Below are 19,693 nucleotides of genomic sequence, written 5' to 3'. Positions count from 1 at the left end.
CTAGAAGATTCAGCACTCTGAAGCTACTAGAAGATTCAGCACTCTGAAGCTACTAGAAGATTCAGCACTCTGAAGCTACTAGAAGATTCAGCACTCTGAAGCTACTAGAAGATTCAGTGTTTTGAATCCTAAAGTAATCACAAAAAGCACCAGTGAGTCCCGAGGGATACAACTTATGAGTACCAAATTTAACAGTTTTGCTAAATAAATATTGGATAATCTGCGATCCATTATTGATTATGTTTACTAAAACAAAATAAATTAATTTACTTTAAAGTTTTAAAATTATTAGTATGTGACTGTTTTAAGAAATCACACAACAATCAACAAACCCTAATAGCATGAAGAAAAAAGAGCAACATAGGTCAACACAAGTTAAGCACTACAACACATTGAATTAACAAAGTTATAAAAAACAAATTATTAAACAAATTAAAAACAAATATTATATAATTCAAAACTTGCTAATGTTAAACATGTCAACCAAAATAAAGTATTAAAATAATAAATATTTGACTAATTTTGATTTAAAATTAGTTAAATTTTTGTAGAGTACATAAGATATTTGTTTGACTTTAATTTAATCTTACTGTAAAAGGAAATGACATCTATTAATAATAATAAATGTAAGGTATCGCCCATAAATTATGCAACGCTGAATTCAACTAATAAACAAAACAAAAAAGAACTTAAGTTTTCGCAAAGTTTTTAACTAAATCAAAAATTATAACAGCGCTTAAAGTTAAATGAAAATTGCTGCAAAAAAGACCAAATGATGTCCTACTTCTATTTTTTAAATAAGTTTAGCATTGTGTAATTTATGGAAAATTCCTTACAAAAAAAAATGTTTATAAATATTATTTGCTTACAAGTTAAAGTAAAAACATCAAGTCAAATGATCAAAGAACTTTATAAAGAATGGTAATATTTTAAATGAGCTTTATCTCAAAATATTTTTATTTTAATTATAAATATTATACTTTTTATCTTAACAATTATTAGTGAACAATAATTAAATTGCTAGAAAACCAAAACTTCAAAATTTTCAACCTATCTTGTTTAAAATGTTAATATCTCTGAATCTAGAAATAAATATTTTGTAACATTTCTTATTTTGCGCCTCATATATTGTGATAATGGCTTATTGTTATAAAATTTTATAATTACACCCTTAAAAACTTTTGTTTATGTATAAAAGTTGTAAATTAAATTTGAAAAAAAAAGTAAACAAAGTTGTCAATACCAAGAGCTATTGCTATTAATATACCAAAGACTTTTGATTAAGTCTATCAAGCTGCTTTCTCCATAAGTTTGTTTTATATGATTTCTCAGATAAAGTTTTTAAAATTACTGAATCATTTCTTTCTAAATGCAGTACTAAAGTTGTCCTGATAGACAACATGCTACTTCATTTCAAGTAACTTCTTAGGAACCATAAGTTTCCATTTTTGGTCTTGTTTTGTTTCTTCCTTCGATCTTACTGATAATCTTACCTTTAAAGTAATTTGTTAATGACACAACTAAATACTCAAGTCTTGGCAAAAAGTCACTGCCAGCATCTGTTAAGGTTGCTTATTGTTATTGTGTTTGCCACTTTCTAATTGGTGATTCCATTTGCTACCTCTAAATTTCCAATTTGTCCTGGTATGGAATACCATTGTTATACTTGGACTGATTCTTCTAATGAAGCTCTTTCTCTTTTAGACATGGTTCTTTTAATTATTGTGAGAGATTGATTCCAGAAAAAAACTAGACAAATGTTTTCTTCCTCATTGTTGCTTTAGAACTTTCTCTCATTGCCATTGCCATGTTTTCAAAAATAATAAAAAGTTTTTTAATCTAGGAACAAACACGCATTAAAGCTTTAACTAATCTGCTTTTTAACAAAATTTTGGTCAGAAATAAATTTTAATTCACTCAGCGTAAAAACAAATCATACAAGGCATGTACATGACAGTTTAGTAACAGTTTAGATCTAACATCTATCATGTATCTGACATTTATTGTAATACAACAAAGAAGAGAAAAAAATGTAGAAATTTAAATACCATGACTTTGAGATGAAGGATTAAATTATTCAAGTTTTTTAATATTGTTACTGAGTAGCTTTAGACAAAGTAAATTTAAATAAACATTTAAATAAACTTTTCAATTGAAATTCAAGATTTAGTATTTTAATCAACTTTAGAGTAATAAGAATCTAAAACATGGAAAAGAGCGTATATTTAACAAATTTTTAAAGTCGATTTTCTGATTTTTTTAAATATATTTCAAAAAGAGTGCATGTATTGTATATATATATATATATATATATATATATATATATATATATATATATATATATATATATATATAAATATATATATATATATAAATATATATATATATATAAATATATATATATATATATATATATATATATATATATATATATATATATATATATATATATATATATATATATATATATTGTATATACTACCTTAATCTATTGTATGTATATATTGCATGAATTGCATGCATGAACAACATATATTGCAATAATTTGTAATAACAAAACATGTTTTGTCTTTAAATTTAAAAATAATGAAAAATCTGATGAAACAAAAATATAGCCTTGTTGATCAGCTGTGACTAATATAACTTAATAAATGTAGTATGAAGATCACATAACAACAAGTAATAAAATTAACAATAATGATGACAATAATATATATAAAACAATAAACAATAAAAAAAAACTATTTAAATATTTTTAAACATTAACATTTTAAAAACCTTCTGTATCTATCAGTAGATTTTGAGGTTTTAAATCACGATGCAATACCCTATGTGCATGGCAGTATGCAATTCCATTTAAAAGTTGATGTGTATAACTCTATGTAAGAAATAAAAGAAATGCATTATTTAAAGAATAAGTGGAATTAGTAAAATTTGTGTAATTTGATTTTAAGAATATAATAACCTTAATTTGATTCATTTTGATGCCTTCTTTTGGTGCAATATCCATATACTTTTTTAAGTCCTGGTTCAAATACTCAAAAACTAGGAAGAGTCTTGCTTGACTTTGAATAACATCAAGAAGTCTAAAAAAAAGATATATTTATACGTTTATAGATACATCAGCCCTCGGTATTAGGAAAAATAAGGGCAGCAAAAGATTGACGACCTTTAACGGTTTTAGGTCAGCACAAAATATTGAAACAGGGTTTGACAAATCGACAAACATTTAGCATAAAATTGACAGATGACAAAAAAATGCTGTTCGCGTTGGCCAACTTTTATTCAAACGTCAACATTTAAAAATTTAAAAAAGCAAACAGTTATGAAACTAAGATTTTGCTGATTTTATTTTGATTTAGAATTAATAAAATGTTTGTTTTTTGTTTTTAATGTAATTGTTTTGTTTATAAATTAAATAAAAGATTTTAGAATTTCAATAGAAATTTGGTTTTGCCATTTTATTTCAATTATTTTATTAGGCATTTTGAAAAAACAACTTGTTTTTCCTACTTTTTTTTTTTTATTATTCAATTGAAATGTTAATTTTTTCGGTTTTATTTTAATTACTTTATTTAGAATTTAAATAAAGTTGTTTTGTTTTTTCAACTTATTAATTTAATTCTTCAACCTATTCACTTAATTTCTTCAATCTATTCACTTAATCTCTTAAACTACTAGTCGTTAAGATAATCTTGATTCTGTTTACTTGATTGATCTTGATTAATTTCTGTTTACCTTATCAAAGGACTAATGATATTAATGCATTTATGGAATAATTTGTACCACAACGTTGTTTTTTTTACTATCTCAGAGGCATATTAGTTTCAGAGGTGTAAGTTTATATTGAAACACATTTGATCTACTTTCAATTGATTCTTTTGACTCCACTGACGCTTGCTGACCTGCTCTACATCCTTAAAACACATTTAATGTTCATCACCAACTACTGGAAGAAAAGAAATTTTAATTGTATTCAAAATAAAAATAATTGTCAATCTTGCAAGTTCTATGAATTGAACAGAAATACATTTTTTATGCAAATTTGAGTAAATGAAAAAAAAAGTTTTTTCTTCTTTTAAGTAAATTATTGATTGCTGGAAAATAAATTCCTATTAAAACAAAAGAAATCTTAATGTTCTCATTTGCTCTTTACTAAGCATAAGGAAATGCATTATAGCTATTGATTCCTATATGTCTAAGGTATCTATTGTAAAAAGTAAAATTCTAAAGCAAGCAATACTCTTCTTATTTTTATAATAATTCTACATAAGAGGTTACCCCAAACTTACTAATTTTTATAGGTGCAAATATGGAACTTTGCTGATTTCAAATTTATATATTATCACTTATAAGATATCTAGAAAAAACTTTTTTTAATTTATCCACAAAATTGTCTTTCAGAATAAATAATTTTTATAGTTTTTCTTATTTATAAAGGAAGCACTTTACCATTCAGGGTTCCCACTATTAAAACTAAGGCTAAAAGTAAGGATTTTAGGGAGATTTAAAGAGATATTTTTCTAATATTTATAGAGATTTGGTCATGAACGACAACCTTTTAAAAGAAAAAGTAAGGAGAATTAAGGAGTCAACTATTACATTAAAAACAGAATTTTATTTTTCAATAAATTTTAAATATAAACAGAAAAACTATTATAAAATAATATATTAGTTTATATATATATATATATATATATATATATATATATATATATATATATATATATATACACACATATATAAATATATACATATATATACACATATATATATATATATATATATATATATATATATATATACACACATATATAAACATATGTGTATATATATATATATATATATATATATATATATATATATATATATATACATACACACATATATAAACATATGTGTGTATATATATATATATATATATATATATATATATATATACATATATATATATATATATATATATATATATATATATATATATATATATATATATATATATATATATATATATATATATATATATATATATATATAGATCTATAGTTTGTTGGCTTTGGGAAGAGTGGAAGGAAAAAAGTGATTCTTACGCCAACACATACGTCACTTTTAATTACTTTTGACTTTCGTCCAACATTTTCGTGTTGGACGAAAGTCAAAACCATTAATTTAATTACAAATTAATTGTTATATAAAAAAACCACAAAAACGCAAATTTAATTGACCAGAATGTTTTTAAAACATTCTGAATGTTTTTAACAATATAAACAATGTTTTTATTTTTATTTTTTTTAATAAAATGTTTTTATTTTTATTTTTTTTAATAAAATGTTTTTATTTTTATTTTTTTTACTGTAAATCATGCGCGGAGTGTTGCTACATCGACTATCTTATAGCCTGACTCGCAAGGGAGTGCTGCTACATCGACTGACAAATAGCCTGACTCACAAGGGAGTGCTGCTACATCGACTGACAAATAGCCTGACTCGCAAGGGAGTGCTGCTACATCGACTGACAAATAGCCTGACTCGCAAGGGAGTGCTGCTACATCGACTGAGGGTTTGGTTGGGGCAGGCAGTCTATCATTATTAAAAAAAAAAAATCCGGTCTTGCATTTTAATTTTTACTTTTTGTCAACAAAATATGGAAAAAACTTTCGGACAACATCTAAGGGTTCTATATATACACACATATATAAACATATGTGTGTATATATATATATATATATATATATATATATATATATATATATATATATATATATATATATATATATATATATAAATGTATATGTAACAGTATTCCATACAAGGACGGAACTGAGATTTATAGAGATAAAGAATAGAATCTGGAGTAAGAAAGTGTTGAGCTCGATAAAGAGATGCAACCTTAGCAGATGCTAATTTTGCAATGGATTTAATGTACGGTTTCCAAGAAAGATCGAAAGAGTTAATCCTAGAAGATGAAGGGTAGATGACTCATCAAGTACATTACCGTTCATAAATATAGGAAGATCTAAATTATCGTGAGTAATCTGAAAAACAAAAAATATAACAAAGTATATAAAAGATATAACAAAAAAATGGATAAAATATACTTGATAAATTTTGAAAATACTTACTGAACGATATTTGGATGAGTTAGCTCTCGTAGCAATGCAATTTCTCTAATAGCAGTACTAGGTACTCCTTCTGTATCTCTATAAATATTTCATTATTTTTACACACACAAAAAAAGAAAAAGCAATACTAATTTTTTCAACATTGATTTTAGATATATTTTAGTAATAATCAAACATAACTATGATTTAGTAGGAAATTATTTTATAAATACTAATACATATGCAAAACGATTACTCGGAAATATTATAATTTATATTAAATTATTTTTCAGTGAACATAAAATTTCTGTCGTAATTGAGTTGGGTGTAATAGTTATCTGTAATTGTTTTTTTTAGAGCCACTACAGTCAAAAAAAAATTAAAGATAGAACTATATATTAAAATTTTATTTAGATCATTTTCAGATAATTAAGATAATCTTTTTGAATTAGTTAAATAGAGATACAATCTCTATTCAACTAATTTAATCTCCATCCAAAAAATAATTCTTTCAAGTTTTAAATAAAAGTTTATTTTAGTTTTTAACTTTTACTTATTTAATTATCAAGATATTTTAGTATTACTTGCAATTTTGAAATATAACTCATCAACTTGGCGTAAAGCCAGGCGTCCCATACTTTTTTAAACTGTATTCTTGAATACAATTTTTTCAAAAGTATACAACCCCTGAATACTCTTAAATTTTTTATTTAAACTTTTTAACAATTAAAAACTAGGTGTAAAACTGTATTTTGTAAAACTACTTAATTTAAAACTACATTTTGAACTTGATTCTAGCCTTTAAACCCTGTTATTCAAACAAGATTTTATCATTTGGTTTTACACTAAATACACTAAATTCCATAACTTGAACTATAACAATCTTTATTGCTACTTATAAAAAGCTTTTAAAGAATTAAAAACTCACATTCACACAATGTCCTTTTGTCAACAAATACAGTCACATGCTCTTAAACATCCAATAAGTCAGGCTTCTTTAAATCTTTCATTGAAATCACGCTATTCATCTACGATTACTAAATTTACTTTAAAGCAATCAATTTGTACTTTATTGCCTTAAAATGAAACAAGACAATTTAACTGAAAGAAAGCTACTATAGTCAAAATTTCCAATCAGACTGATATGCCAGAGGTTGCCATACTATTTTGGATATAAAACAATACATGACCTTAATGTTTTTTGATTTGTCTTTAATACCAGAGAGAATAGAATTAAAAAATTAGATTTATAAAGTCCACCATTAATATTGGGTTAAAAAAGTCTAACCAATTACATAAAATGTTATTTTCAACAACTTAATATGAGCAATTGGCTTTATCATTTAACTTTAGTAAAATTATCTTTATGCCTAATACTTTTTTAAAAAGATTTTTTTTGATTTTATAAACTAGACTTATTGTTATCAAATTCATATTGAAAAGAATATTGAATATATACAACTGTAGCTTGTATATAAGTTGAAACCATTCATTGTTATATATTTATGGGAATTATTAATGAAACAAATTATATTTAGTTTCATTAATAATTGCTTTGGGTTTGATTAAAATTTGCTTTTATTTAAACTCCTACAATAATTTAGTAAACTTATTGAAGTCTTTTAATTTCTTATACTAATACATTTTACAAAGAATGAGATAAAAAAAAAGAAACTGTTCTAGAAAAAAAGATAAATGTTTAACCCTAAACTGTATTGATTTTTTTTTTTCTTGTTAAATAAAACACTTACGTATCAAGGCGTATTTTTTTCAGGGCTATTACTTTTCCAGTTTGTTTATTTTTTGCTTTATATACAACACCATAAGTCCCTTCTCCAATTTTTTCAAGTTTTTGAAAAATGTCCATGATACTTTTCATGTCATTTGGAACAGCCATTATCTGTATCTAAGATAAAGTTACAATATCAGTTTGGATACTTTACAAAAGGTTCAGATTTGAAAAAATTAAGTAGTGTTGCACTGTACTTAAAAACTCATTCAAAACCTAAACTTATCAGCTTATTTTGTATGCTGTCAAAATACACTTTGACAAAAAACAAAACAAAAGCAATGCAGAAAATTCTATTTTACATTCACTAATATGTTCTATTGTTCTACTTTTATTTGTTTTCTTTTTGTATACAAGACTAATATGATTTATTTTACAATAATAAAATATCAAACTTTATGGATAAGAATGTTTTTATATAATCAAACAAAATTTTTACAAAATTTACATGACAAATAAGAAACTGAATTTAAAAAACTAACAATAAAGTGCGCTTGATTTATAAAAGAGGAAATTACTAAAAGTGTGTTAATAACTTACCTAATGGTTTAGTATTTGTCTAATAAATCTTATATAGATTGCCTCTTTGATTACGAGCTTGAAAAAAGAAGCAGACCAAAGTGTACTAAAAATCTTAAAATAGATTAGCTAGTTTGTTAATATTATCAATTTTCTATATAAATATATATTTAGTCGTTTGACCAATAGAACAAGCATTCCAGCTTATTAGTACTGTTGGTCAAATGACTCAACATTTAAGCAACAGTTTTTTAGTTTTACATCATTTAGTTACATCCAAGTTTGCATTACCTTTCTCACCCTTATTAATAATAAGCGTGAGAAAGGTAATACTAACTTTGATGTTAGCAAATTCTATGGCTTAAATGTTGAGTCATTTGACCAACAGTACAACTAAGCTTAAATGCTTTTTTTATTGGCAAAACGACGAAATGTATTCAAATTGAAAATCAAAATTAGTATTAAAAAAAAGTTTATATAATTTTGGAAATGAATGGGAAAAAATTTTGAGCTGTTTTACACATTCACTAATAAAAATTCCCGCGAAAATTTAAGCGAGTTACTATTTTGTGTTTCTTTAATCGACTCGAACTAATCATAAGGAAAACAAATTTGGTTCGAGTTAAAAAAAAACTTAAAATATAACGTCGTTTATATTGTAAAATATGTTTTAAAATGGGCTTCTTAGACTAGTTGGCTACGTAAGGCAAAATAAAAACCCAGAAAATTGCAGAATTAGTATTAAACACACTTTTTTAAAACTCTTCGATTATATAAGGCAAAAGGCGCTAAGTCATAAAACAATAATTTTGAGTTTTCAACATCTTAATTTCCAAAATCTGCGAACAACCACTATTGAAAAGTTACAACAAGAAAAAAGATGAAGCTTATAGAGCAAGTTAACGGTTAACATACAACAAGATTGCAAATTATATGAATCAGGAAAACAAGATGAAGGAAGTCAATTCCAAAGGACTTATGTTCGAGGAAAAAAACTAGATAATAAGAATTTTTGGAGCACTTAGAAACAGTCACAGTAAAAGTACGAGACTTAATTGAATAACGAGTAATACGAAAATGAACTTTATTAGATGGCAAAAAAGACGCTAGCTCTTTAGATCAGTGCCCATTATAGTATTAATAGAAATTAAAAAGAGACGCAACAATACGGCGTTGTAATAATGTTTGAATGTTAGCTGCGAGAGCAGGTCCAACTATGTTTACAATGCGTTTTGGCACCTAAATAACAAAAAGCGTTATAGGAAGATCCGCCCCAGATACAACAACAGTACTCTATACAAGGACGGATTTGAGTTTTATAGAGATTAAGAATAGAATTCTGAGTAAAAAAGTGGCGAGCATGATAAAGAGATGCAACCTTAGCAGATGCTAATTTTGCAATCAATTTGATATCCAAGAAAGATCAGAAGTAAGAGTTAATCCTAAAAGATAAAAAGTACATGACTCATTGAGTATAATACCGTGCATAAATATAAGATGATCTAGATTATTGCGATAACGATTAGCTGAAAAAAATTGGGTTTTATCTGAGTTAAAGTTCACTAGCCACTGAGAGACCCATGCTGTAGCAGAAGTGAGATCCTTTTCAAGCTCGAATTCCCCAACCAAGCAATCAATGAGTATTGGCTAAATAATAATAATGATGCTACCATTTATAAAAGATAAATGGCAGTATCAACAGCTAAAAAACAAGTAGTTTTGAAAGAATAGATGACAGCTCCGGAGAACACTTCTGCAAGAATATAATAGCTATGTTGTCCGGACCACAAGCTGTAGAAGAATCGAAGCAGGAAATCATTTTAAATGCTGAAGTTGGAGTGATACAAAGTTCAGGCAATCGACTAACCTGTTTCTCAGCTATATCAGGTAGAACGCAACTAGTGGAATCAAGAGGTGATACTGATAAGAAGCTCTTAGCAAACAATTCAGCTTTCATTTCAGCAAAGTTCGGAAAACTTTACTACCAGCCGGCCTCCGAAAACTGAATTTTAGAGCTGTACCCTCATTAGGAGATAATAGAATGAGTTGCCTAGTCATAAAAACAGAGACACAAGCAAAACCCATGCAATGAGTCAAGAAGATCCAGCATTTAACATGGAAAACTGGAAACAATTTATTATAAATATCTAAATACAGAAAAAAAAGTCTATGCGTTGGAGGCCTTTTACAAGACAGTAGCAGGAAGTGTTTAACATCTGCCCAAGATGAGTATTTTTATTAAGACACCATCTCTAGCCTTTAATCAACCAAGAGCCCCAAGGCAGTATTTTAAGTTGGATTTGGCTACTCCTAACAATTGCCTAAAAATTCGTATCCTACAAGGTAGCACGACATGAAGCAGGTTGTTCTGGGTTACATTTTATCAGACGCAGGATAACCTGACCTGAAAGTGAGAGTTAGTTCTATTTCCACATTATTTATACTGAAATCTATCATCTATTTAAATATTAGACTAATTAAAAAATTTCTGTTTTTAAAAATGGACAAAAAAAATATTAGTTTTTGTTGATGCGCAACTAACAGTTCGTTCTCAAAATCAGTTCACTCGAAATTAGCGTGTTTTGCAAATGGGCCTCCTCATATTATCATACAATATGTCCGGAAATATCAGATAGCCACTCTTGTCAATTTGGTTTTAAGCAAAACAGCAGAGTTCCATTTGAGTAAAGCAATAACACACTACAATAATAACTTACCAGTATATATCTTTAGAATGGATACAAATAAGGCCTTCAATATTTGTAACTTGGACTTTATCACAAAAAAGCTTCATTACAAAAAAAAATTACCACTTTTAGTAGTTCACGCATTACAAGCATTATACCACTCAGGTACTGCTCATATCATACATAAATCAAAGCATTTCCGTTTGTCTCAAGACGTGCGACAAAGATTTTATAGCCTTATACTCAATATCTTTACTAAAGTTAAATTGTTTTAAAGTTGGAAAAACAGTGAGTGGTATACGTATTAGGTGCGGAATCACATTTTTTGGTCTTTGAGCTAACTTCCAGACATCAAGCAAACTCCAAACATTTATATGTTTATACTTATATTAAATAAAGATGCTTTGATTTTGAGTTAATTGGAGTCTGGGAGCAATAAAACTTTAAAAAATTTGTCCCTTGCCCCAAAAGTAAGAGCAACAAATTGATAAAATAACTACTGTTGAAAGGTCATAATTAAAATTCCTCTTTAGCATATTAAAGTACTGCAAAATCTATCCTTATTTAAGGCGTGCTGAAAAACTGTTCGTAGAAAGGAGGAGGAAAAAGTTGTCTCCTGCTTTTAACATTTCTACCATCAAAGTTCGACTTGAAAGAGTGTTCACAATAAAGGACACAAATAAGGTGTATTGACTGCATAACTCCTTAAGGCAAGGGCTTGTCATATTATTGCAAACAATCAGCCTTAATAGAAAATCTAAGGCTAATTCCCACACATGTTGCTGCAGCTGAGTAAATATCATCAGATTTGATTTTAAAAGCATTGAAATGCCATACCATCAAAATAACATAATCAATGGGTCGACGACATCTAAATATTACACCAAGTATATTTCAGATATTTTAAGGTGTAATAATTTTAGCAATGTTTAGTTAAAAAAACATTTTGTCATCATTTTTGGAAAATATTTAGTTGAAAAAAGTTAAAGTGACCAAGGCTTTTTAGGGAAATAAGAGTGTCAACTAAAGACCTGGTTTAAGTCCTTCTCAACACAGGCTATTTCAATTCTGGCATCATCAAGTTGTCTCAAAATTAATCAACCCTGAAAAACAAATAGATATTTGTTTTTCAAGGTTGTTAGATATTTTCAACGGAAATTGTTTTGTGATCACTTGGTCAAACTTGGAGTTGATGGAGGTAGTGGTTTTATGAAAATTTGTTTAAGCATTATTGAATTGACCACTGTTTATGAGGTTGAATCAGCTCCAAGCAAACTCTGGTTGTTGTATTGGAGAACTTACCAGAGAATTATAACAACATCAAGCAAGTTTGTTCTTTGATTCAAGCTGATGCTTTGAGCTTTGTCATTTCTTTTTACATGAATTTGGATACCATTCCATTGAGAGTTCAGTCTCATGTAAGCATGTATCCTTGCACATGGTACAACACCGGTTTAAAAAAATTTCTCTAACTGTCGATCCCCTTGTACAATTGGCTCTTTCTTGCAATCTTTTGAAGCTTTCAAAGCTTTTAGAGCTAATGTTAAACAGGTCAAAAAGTTTGGAAATGTAGTCCATGAGCCTATTGTTTCTGGATGATCCAATGTACTGAATTCAGTTCTTGTCAGAAAGAAAACCGCTGATAAAGAAATAAGAACACTTTTTTAAAAAATTAAAAAGTATAAATTTTTTTTGTTATGATGTTTACTGTTTATGATGTTTACTGTGTGTTATCATGTTTACTGTTTATGACTGTTTATGATGTTTACGATGTATTTATTAAAATCAATAAAACTACTGAATCTGACAAACTGCTGACTCATGTAACAACTCTTACTCAGATATTCAACTTTGTGACTCGTTTTCCAAGCAACCTTAATCACTTACTTTCCCTCTTTGATTTGTGTCTTGTCTCTGACCCTAGTTTGTGTTCAGTTTCTCCTTGTTTCCCTTTAATTGGATCCAACCATGCAATGATCTCTATAAATCTTTTATTTCGTACTTCTTCTTCAGACTCACCCTGTCATCACACTACTTACTACTATCCTAATGCTGACTGCGATTCTATTTATGCTTTTCTTCATGACGGTTCTTGGGCTGATGTGTTTTCTCTCTCCACTGATAAATTGCCTCCTATGTAACTTCTTGGATCCAGGCAGGAATGTAAGATTTCATTTCTTCTTGTCAGTTCCAAGTAGTAGTGAGTTAAAGTTAGGGGGGGGGGGGCAAGGTAAGTAGGACTCCTCTTGGCACTATGTTATATATTTTTTTAAGGCAAGTAAGAAAATATATCAATAATCTTTAAATGCATAAATTATGCATGTATGCATATGCATAATTTATGCAGCATAACTTAGCTTTAGTTAGTTTTATTATAAAAACGCACAAATTTTTCAACAAAAGGTTTTTAAACTAGATGCATTCTAACTTAATGTGTTCTAAAGCGGATGGTCGTAGAGTTTGCACTGTAAAGCATGCGGTCGTTAGATTTGGAACAATGAACTTTGTTTTAAAACTTGTCACTAACAAATAAAAAATTTTTTTTACGTAATTACATTAAGTAATGATACTATTAATTAAAAACACCAACAAACGAGCGAAAATATTTTCTTAGTTCAAATGTCATCAAAACGGTTAGAAAAACGAAAACAAATTCTGCAAAACTATCTACAAAATTCTTCTGCATCGTTACTTTCAATTGCTAAAGCATCTGAATCTTGCAAAACTACTGTTTATATGTTCAAAAAACAATACAAAAGCTCTCTATCTATCGAAAGAGTAAAAGGACCTGGAAGAGAGAGTGGCTTTAAGGATAAGAAAGCAGCAATAAGTATTCGACGATCATTCACGCAAAATCCCTGCTTGTCAAACAGAGAACGAGCCAAAAGGTATAAAGTTTCAGAGTTTTTTGTCAGGAAAGTTAAGAAATTTAACAATTTCAAGTCTTATTGAGCCATTGAATATCCAAACCGATCTGATAGGCAATCACTGACTGTTAAAACTAGAGCTCGAAAACTTTATGACTAAGTGCTTACAAAATTTAATGGCTGCATAATTATGGATAACAAACGTATATCAAATGTGAAATCTCAAACTTTCGTCATATCGTCAGCTTTAAACTCGAATGTTTACATCAAGGAATGTCTGCAAGCTAGACTTTTATCATTTTATCGAAGTCACGATATCCCCTGTTGGTTCTGGCCTGATCTTGCTTCTTGGCATTTTTTTTTAAATCAATCTCACTTCACGAAATTTCCTATGTTTCTATCATAAAGGTGGTTTCGGGTAAAACACTTTTGTTGATAACAAATAAAAATTAATAAACGGGTGGTCTGAATAACTTTCCCAAAATTATTTAACGTGTACAAGCACGCGAGAGAATGCATAAAACCATATTAAAGGTCGTCCATAAATTACTTCAAGCAACTTTGACCATTTTTGACTTCATCGTAACGCTTTTGCGCTACGATGGGGTCAAAAATGGTCATAGTTGTACAAATTCCGTACAAGTCTTTAGAAAACCACTAAACCCTTTCCCCTAGAGTGTGACTTAATTTAAAGACGACCCTTTATGTGAATTAAAATGTTATAGATAAAATACGCATAGGTACGTTTTTAAAATTTAATTAGCCCCACCCCCTCCTTATTGAGTGATAAAACCCGCTCCCGGTTCCAAGTCAAGTCTCATTCTACTCCAATCGATTTTAGTTTTTCAATACTCTGTAGAACATTCTAACCCCTCCAACTATTGTCCAATTAGCCTTCTCGCTATTATAAGCAAAGCCTTTTAGTCTTTGATCAACAAATTTTTCACATCCTATCTTGAGTCAAATAACTTACTGTCATACAGTCAGTACGGTTTCCAATTTTTTCGTTTTAAGGCTACTTTTCTAACTGCTGTAACTGAAAGATTCTTTCATGTATTAGATGGAGACGGCAAGGCTAGGGCTATTGCTCCTGATATATCTAAAGCTTTCGACAAAGTTTAACATGCGGATTTTCTCCTAATTTATCATTACTTTATGTGACATTAAAGTCCTTATTTGGTTCACCTCCAAAACTACTATGCATATGTATATTTCCAGTTACGCATACGCATTTCTCATTAAAGTCCATGAGTTAAAAATATAAAAGTTTGTGTTAAAAAGATAAAACAATTTCCTTTAGTTTTTTCTTAAATGAAAAGTAATTCCATTTAAAGAAAAAATTAAAGTTTTTCAAAACTATTTTATTCCAATTAAAAGCTCCTCAGAATGAAATACATGACTTTTCAACATTATTTAGAGAAATTGGTAATTAAATTAACATTTCTTAAATTGTATTTGTTTTTATTTTTTAAAGCATATAGTTTATGGAAAGAAAGAGGAGATGCGTTTGTTTTACATTTATACATAAAACAAATTAAACTAAAAACATTTAGGTAATAAATATTAAGAATTTTCATTTCAAGTAAGAGAGGCTTAGAATAAGCCTTTATTACTTGAAAGGCTTAGAATAAGCAAATTTGTTTTTAAACTAATTAAACAAGCAACATGTTCCTACTACGATAAAGTGGTAACAATTTAGATTTATTAGTTTTACCCCACGTAACATTTGCATAACTTATATGCAAAGGATGATATAAATTTGTTAAACTGTGTTTATTTAAAGCATTTCTAGTTTTATACATTATTCCAATACTTTTATTTGATTGCACAAAAACTGAATGTGATTTTTATAGGTTTTCATCAACACACGTAAAATTTGATATCTCATTCTTAAATGTATACTGCTACAAGTTATCCGAGCAACATTGCAATGTTGAAAAAAACTATTTAATAGTAAATATTTTCATCTCAAATCATCAATTTTGTTTTTCAAAGCATAGATCCACATACGCACAAATAGCAACTTTAAACGAATGGACCTCTACTGTAAATAACATAAAGATAGTTTTCGTCATCTGTATTGATTTTAAAAAAGCATTAGACTCTATAACTTACCCTATACTACTCTTCAAATTTCAAAACTGTGGTATTAATATAAACTACTTAATTGGATTTAAAATTATGCATTTAATTACTCTCAATGAGGGTGTGTTTGTACCTCATATTTCAAAAATATTCCAGTTAGGACTATGCGCGGACTATGACTGCAAATTCTACCGGTAAGGGAAAAGGGAGGGGCACTATAAGGGTGGAAAGGGTTAGAAAATGGATTTGGGTATTTTAACTGTTATAAGTTACAACATTTATTCATTTGAAGACTTTTTTTAATTTGAATATAAATAAGTAAAATAATGGTATACTTCAAAAGTTCAATACTCATTCAGGCTTATTCATTTTACCACTAGACCTTTGTTAGTTAAAAATTTTTCTCTGTTGTGCAACTCAATAGTAAAATGACTGCAGCTATATATATACATATATATATATATATATATATATATATATATATATATATATATATATATATATATATATATATATATATATATATATATATATATATATATATATATATATATATATATATATATGTACATATATATATATATACATATATATATATATATATGTATATATATATATATACATATATATATATATATATATATATATATATATATATATATATATATATATATATATATATATATATATATATATTTCAAATTTTAAATGAATAAAATCATTTTTATTCCTTTATTTCATAAGATTTGAAATTCAACAACAGTTTACTAAAGTTTATTTCGTAACTGTAACATAAACAAGACTCAGTGACAACATCCAAGTGACGGTCCAAGTGATGGATCCAACATTAAGTTTGCTGTAACATAAACAACAGTGACAACAATTTTTTGCATTTATAAGCTAGAATATATAAAGTAAAACAATCATTACAATCATGAGCAATGAAACTGTTGTATAGTGTATAAATTTGTTATCGTGTAGCAGTACTGGAGTTTTTTTTTGCTGAAAAAGATAGTTTACCGAAAATTTTTGTATCTTGATAATTCTTAAATAAATGGTTAAAAGTAGTAAAAGATGTTTTATTTTTAAAAATAGACTTATTTAAGAATGATAGAAAGAATGATAAAAAGAATGATAGAAAGAATGATAGAAAGAGTGATAGAAAGAATGATAAAAAGAGTGATAGAAAGAATGATAGAAAGAATGATAGAAAAGATGATAGAAAGAATGATAGAAAGAATTATAGAAAGAATGATAGAAAGAATGATAGAAAGAATTATAGAAAGAATGATAGAAAGAATGGTAGAAAGAATGATAGAAAGAATGATAGAAAGAATGATAGAAAGAATGATAGAAAGAATGATAGAAAGAATGATAGAAAGAATGATAGAAAGAATGATAGAAAGAGTGATAGAAAAAATGATAGAAAGAATAATAGAAGCTAAAAATTTATAAAGCTAACAATATGAGGACAAAGATTAAGAATACGTAATAACGTTTATATAACGTTTATATAACGTTTATATAACATTTATATAACGTTTATATAACGTTCATATAACGTTCATATAACGCTTATATAACGTTTATGTGCCTAATAATAGTTTAATAGCTTTCATTAGTGTTAGTAATAAGTTGGCCAACCACTGGCCGAAAAACGTAGCAGATGAGTAAAAAGAATTATATATTTACATTTGAAAATGGTACAAAGTATTGGTGAGACAGGTAATTACTAAATTACTATGTAAAACCAAAAAAAATAAAATTTCCAATAAGAATATTTGTGAAAAAAACAAATTTATAAACTATATAAGGAAATTGAAGATCAAAGTCTGCATTCAATTCAAATACAGAAAGGTGAACTCACTTCCTGACCACAAAGTTAATTCACTATGTGGTCTGGAAGTGAGTTCCATACTTTGATAATCCTTTCGCTGTAAAAAAATGTTTTTGTATCATTAGTGTATTTGTTTTATGGAGTAAATTTTTTTTTGAATAATTTCTTGTCAAATATTTTGAATTGAAGTAAAAAAAGTAAAAAAATCAGAAAAAGATAAACCAACAATATAATGAACAATTTGATAAGATATAGAAAAATCAATTTTAACTTTGAGAAACTTAATAGATTCGAGTTGGACAATAAGTCTTGATAAATTATCAGTGTATATTGTATGATATCTTTTGCAGACAATTCTGGTAAAATATTATTTGATTTTTTTTATGCAAGTTCTATTTTTCAAGAGAAGAGGGTTCAAAACTGGACTATAAAATTCAAGTATAGACTGCACACTGCAAACTTTGTAGACTTTTAAAAAAGATTAGTAAGTCGAGGACTAGCCCACCAAGAAACTGGGAAATTTCCCAGTGCGCCCCCTCCCCATCCTTGACACCTTCCTCTACGCCAAAATATTATTAACATACGTTGTATATAAATATTAACTATAAAACTATTTAGTATTATCGCTTCATGTGCAATTTCATGATCCTTCAATTTCTGAAAATGTAATTAAAGTATCATGTATATCACAAGCTTGGTAGCAAACGGCTATGACACTTCTTTTTTTTTTCTTTTTACAAAAGCGTGTCACAGAGTTTTCTTTAAATACAAAATTGTTTGCTTCAATTTACATTAATTTAACTTATTTGCTTCTAATCGGAATTATTCCAATGGAAAATAACCCACGTACATATACTGCATATATATATATATATATATATATATATATATATATATATATATATATATATATATATATATATATATATATATATATATATATATATATATATTTATTTATATATATATATATATATATATATATATACAGTAGCGGGCAAAAGTAACCGGACAAGAGCATAACTTGAGATAGCTTTTGAATGAAAAGTCTAATTTCTTTCAAATTTTCACTGATATGTCAAAAAATTGATTACAAATCTAAAAAAAAAAGAATTTATACTAAATTTAAGCAAGCTAATCATAAAAGTTCATTTAATTAAAACATGTGCGTGGAAAAATATCCGGACAGAAATAAAAAAACTTGATTTTTTTTAAACATTTTTAAAATTGAAAATGCTTTATTTTAAAGTAAATTGCTTTAGTACTTCGTCGGGAAGCCGTCGTCGGGATGGATATTTCAGCAGGACAATGACCCAAAGCACACTTCAACCCTTGTGAAAAACTTTTTCAAAATCAAACAAATTCGATTAATCGAATAGCCTTAGCAAAGTCCTGACCTTAATTCTATTAAATGTCTATGTAAGCTCATTGATCGATAAATTTCAAAAATAAACGTGATTTATTGAATACTCTGAAACAAGAATGGGGAAAAATCAAATTTATTGTGATTATGAAGCTTCATTTGTTTTTAGATTTGTAATTAATTTTTTGACATTTCAGTGAAAATTTGAAAGAAATTAGACTTTTCATTCCAAAGTTATCTCAAGTTATGTTCTTGTCCGGTTACTTTTGCTCGCTACTGTATATATATATATATGTATATATATATATATATATATATATATATATATATATATATATATATATATATATATATATGCAGTATATGTACGTGGGTTATTTTCCATTGGAATAATTCCGATTAGAAGCAAATAAATTAAATTAATGTAAGTTAAAGCAAACAATTTT

At 27.2% G+C, this 19,693-nt stretch overlaps 2 protein-coding genes across 3 annotated transcripts in view; one reads left to right on the top strand and one right to left on the bottom strand.

Moving 5' to 3' along the window:
• LOC100212745 (cyclin-dependent kinase 2) overlaps window positions 1–8,783 on the bottom strand; it is a 32,410-nt gene extending 23,627 nt beyond the window's left edge. The window contains exons 1-5 of one of the 2 annotated variants that reach the window (XM_065809149.1): window positions 8,430–8,783; window positions 7,852–8,006; window positions 6,122–6,199; window positions 2,966–3,086; window positions 2,779–2,878 (exon numbers count right to left, since the gene is read on the bottom strand). In XM_065809149.1, the coding sequence (XP_065665221.1) occupies window positions 2,779–2,878; window positions 2,966–3,086; window positions 6,122–6,199; window positions 7,852–7,997 (445 nt within the window). In that variant the 5' untranslated portion in view covers window positions 7,998–8,006; window positions 8,430–8,783. The remainder of the gene's footprint in view (window positions 1–2,778; window positions 2,879–2,965; window positions 3,087–6,121; window positions 6,200–7,851; window positions 8,007–8,429) is intronic. The other variant, XM_065809150.1, reaches the window with a different exon arrangement.
• A 4,931-nt stretch (window positions 8,784–13,714) lies between these two features.
• Window positions 13,715–17,492, top strand: LOC136087115 (uncharacterized protein PF3D7_1409500-like). The gene is made up of 3 exons (XM_065809621.1): window positions 13,715–13,983; window positions 15,816–15,915; window positions 17,154–17,492. The coding sequence occupies exons 1-3, from the start codon at window positions 13,715–13,717 to the stop codon at window positions 17,490–17,492; spliced, it is 708 nt and encodes a 235-aa protein (XP_065665693.1).
• The last annotated feature ends 2,201 nt before the right edge of the window (window positions 17,493–19,693 follow it).

This window comes from Hydra vulgaris, chromosome 11, assembly GCF_038396675.1.
Source record: "Hydra vulgaris chromosome 11, alternate assembly HydraT2T_AEP".
Classification (NCBI taxonomy): Eukaryota; Metazoa; Cnidaria; class Hydrozoa; order Anthoathecata; family Hydridae; genus Hydra; species Hydra vulgaris.
Note: the sequence above shows the minus strand (reverse complement) of the source record. Positions and strands in the feature narration are given on the sequence as shown.